Source organism: Xiphophorus hellerii, chromosome 14 (genome assembly GCF_003331165.1).
Source record: "Xiphophorus hellerii strain 12219 chromosome 14, Xiphophorus_hellerii-4.1, whole genome shotgun sequence".
In the NCBI taxonomy this organism is placed as follows: domain Eukaryota; kingdom Metazoa; phylum Chordata; class Actinopteri; order Cyprinodontiformes; family Poeciliidae; genus Xiphophorus; species Xiphophorus hellerii.
In genome coordinates this window covers 5,047,761-5,051,039 of record NC_045685.1, presented here as the reverse complement: position 1 = coordinate 5,051,039, position 3,279 = coordinate 5,047,761, and the positions used below count along the sequence as shown (strand labels likewise).

The following is a 3,279-nucleotide window of genomic DNA, read 5'->3' as shown; positions in this document are numbered from 1 at the left end:
GATTTCGGGGTCTAACGAGGCCCAGGTGTTGCCAATTAGGCTCGATTGGAAGCCAATCACAGGAGCTTTCCCTGATTGGACGCCCTGAATTGGGACCAGGTGTTTGCCAATCAGGCTTGATTAGAGGGAAGCACGCCGGAGATCCGGCCCCGATTTCGGGGTCGAACGAGGCCAGGTGTTGCCAATTAGGCTTGATTGGGGGGGCGGGGGAAGCACGCCCACCCGCCTGCACATATAGCCGGGCTGCGGATGTGCCCCGCTCATTTTGCTATCTGACTCTCGCGGAGTGAAGATGACGCCTTCTAAGTTTAAGAATCGCTGCCCTGTATGTCACCCGGCCGTCTTGGCGCCTGCGACGCCATTTGGATGACGTTCACAGCGGTCAGGAACGCCCTGGAGCGAAGGATCCTGTTGGCGTTTGCCAGAGGGCGAGTGAGCGTTCGCGGCATGAAGTGCCCCGTCGGCGGCTGCTCGTAACGGCGGGTCAAGGGTGGCGCAGCACCTCCAAGACGCTCACCGTGACCTGGGTGCCAAGGAAAGAAGCGCCTTTTGAGGAAGCTCCAGTGGCGCAAAACGCTTCGGCAGGTGAGAGAACTTCGGGCGGCGGGTCCCGACCCGCCGTTAGCCACCAGGTTGGACCTGGACGGTTCACGGGGCAGCGAAGCCGCCGACGCCGCCGCCGCCGCCGCCGCCCCCCCCCCTCCTGCTTCTCCCCTTCCCTCGCAGGGACCGAGCGCCAGCCCTGCCCGTACAACCTCGGCGGACCTCCCCGCAGCGGCCAGAGACGGAGGAAGCTGGAGCTGCTGGAGCCATGTCTTCTTCCCGGCCGACCGAGCGCCAGCCCTGCCCGTTCCACCTCGGCGGACTCCACACAGCGGCCGGAGCCATGTCTTCTTCCCGGCGGCGACGACGACGTGCCATCCGCGGACGTCGAGGACGAAGAACCGCAGGCCCCGTCCTCGAGCACGGTGGGTAGACTGAGTACATTTCCCGCAGTCATCCGTGGCTACCTAGAAGAGTACCGCCGGCACCTGGCCGGGGCAGTACGCTCGCGAAAGCATGCTGAAAATGTTAAGTCAAAGATGGGTCGAATTGTTGCATTCCTCAGCTACATGAGCCGTGATAAGACCGAGCTGGGCTCCTGGCGCTTCTTGGATGACGCCGCACGCATAATGACCTGGCCCGCCGAACTCACCGAGCGGGAGCAGAAGGCCGTAACTACCGTTAAGGTCTACCTGGTAAACACAACCCAATTCCACGTATACTTCATGGAGACGCCTCCGAGAAGCTCCAGGCTGTCCAAGCGGCAGCTCGTGTCCGTGATGCGAGCTCTGAGGTCGGCTACGTGCCAAATCGGAACGAAGGTGGTGCTTCGGCAGATCAAGGTCAAGTCCGAGAAGCTCCAGCGCTCCGTAACGCCCGACCTTCTCCGCAGATGTGTCGCAAAGTGTCGGGGCTGGATCCCCAAACTCTTGCTGAGCTGCTCGCAAAAGAAGCACGACGTGGGACTGAGGCATCAGCTCTTCGGCTTCTTCGCCCTTTACCTTATTTCTCTCTACGGCCATCGAGCCGGCGTCATCACCAATCTTACCACCGAGGAGGTCCTGGAGGCCGCGAGGGGGTCCGTCTCTTCCTCTCCGGGGGTCGTACTCAATGTAAGTCTGCACCCACTCACTAACACTAGCCTGGCTGGCTGGGCTGGCTGGCTGGCTGGCTGGCTGGATGGATGGATGGATGGATGGATGGATGGAGCCTGGATGGAGCCTGGATGGAGCATGGATGCAGCAGCCAGGCTGCATCCAGGCTGCTGCATCCAGGCTGCTGCATCCATCCATCCATCCATCCAGGCTCCATCCATCCATCCATCCAGCCAGCCAGCCAGCCAGCCATTTAACATTTCTCTGCCCGTCTTCAGGTAAAGAACCATAAGACTGCCCGGGTGTTTGGATGTGCTCAGGTCTTTCTCACCCACGAGGAACTGGGCTGGATCCAGCGGTGGATGGAGATCCGGGCTCGGCTACGTCCGCAGTGCGATCTGGTCTTCTTCAATACCAACCATCAGCACGTGAGCACCATCACTGCGTTCGCCAGGAACGCCTGGGCAGCGATGCTACTGCCAGGGAGACCCTCGCTTACCGACATCAGGACCGCGGTCGCAACGATGGTAAGTTATCCAGGAAACAGCATAACCACCATCCGAGCCCTGCCTGCCTGCCTGCCTGCCTGCCTGCCTGCCTGCCTGCCCGCCCTCTGACTCTCTGCCCCCCCTCTCTCTCTCCCCCCTCACAGTGCAGGAACACCCACTCCAGTGATGTCCGGACGCAGATGTCCCGGGTGATGTGTCACGACACCCGCACGGCCGATCGATTCTATGCCATGCAGCTGGATGTCGGCCAGATGGCGGAGATGAGGCGCAGATTTGCCCAGTGCATGGGAGAAGAAGCTGCAGAAAATTCACAATAAACTTTGAATAATGCACCAGGATGTGTCATGTCTCTTCGTTGTGTGGTGGGACAGGGGGGTTTCCAGGTTCCAGTCCCGGCCAACGGGGCCCGCGGACCGGCCCGCACCACCTCTGGTAATCTGATCTGGGCTCCGAACCGAGCCGAGCCAGAGAGGCACCAGGCCCATCCAGAAGGACCGAGGAGGAGACTCACCGGACCGGCCAGAGCCCACAGCGTTGCTGCCTCGGAGATCCAGAGAACCAGAGAGAAGATCCGGGGGAAACGGCTTAAAATGCTGGAAGAAGCCGAAAAAGGGGGCCCTTAATCGGCCTTATCTGAGCTGTAGAAGGGCCCTGGATCAAAACACTTTGTCATTTTTCGAAAAATGTGCTCCTTCTCCCAGGGGTCTGTTGTAATTCCTCCGGGGGGATTTTTCTGTAAGGGTCTTCAAATCCTATCTATCCAAATGGCGCTGGTGAAGCCCTGTTTTATAGGGGTCGGGGCAATGCTTGCAGGCCTTGACCCCCGACACTTAACATGACTGGGCTGAAATAGGGACCCGAAATAGGGCCCCGGCAAGCCAGAGAGCTCCAGGGGGCTTCAGCTCATCTTTTAGCCGCAAATAGGGACCCGAAATAGGGCCCGGAAAAGCCGGAGAGCTCCAGGGGCCTTTCAGCTCATCTTTTAGCCTCAAAATCGGGGCCCGATCTCCGGCTACGCACTGACATACAACCAACCCTGGACACCTCCAGGGCTTTGACCTCATACTATAGCCTGAAATAGGGACCCGAAATAGGGCCCGGCAAGCCGGAGAGCTCCAGGGGCTTTCAGCTCA

At 60.0% G+C, this 3,279-nt stretch overlaps 1 protein-coding gene across 2 annotated transcripts; it reads left to right on the top strand.

Moving 5' to 3' along the window:
- Positions 1-1,163: 1,163 nt before the first annotated feature.
- LOC116732265 (uncharacterized) lies at positions 1,164-2,721 on the top strand. Of its 2 annotated transcripts, none has more exons than XM_032582317.1 (3): positions 1,164-1,655; positions 1,958-2,164; positions 2,290-2,721. In XM_032582317.1, the coding sequence occupies exons 1-3, from the start codon at positions 1,173-1,175 to the stop codon at positions 2,461-2,463; spliced, it is 864 nt and encodes a 287-aa protein (XP_032438208.1). In that variant the 5' UTR covers positions 1,164-1,172; the 3' UTR covers positions 2,464-2,721. The 2 variants fall into 2 exon arrangements, with proteins under 2 accessions (XP_032438208.1, XP_032438207.1); XM_032582316.1 differs by having other exon boundaries at positions 1,916-2,164.
- Positions 2,722-3,279: the final 558 nt, after the last annotated feature.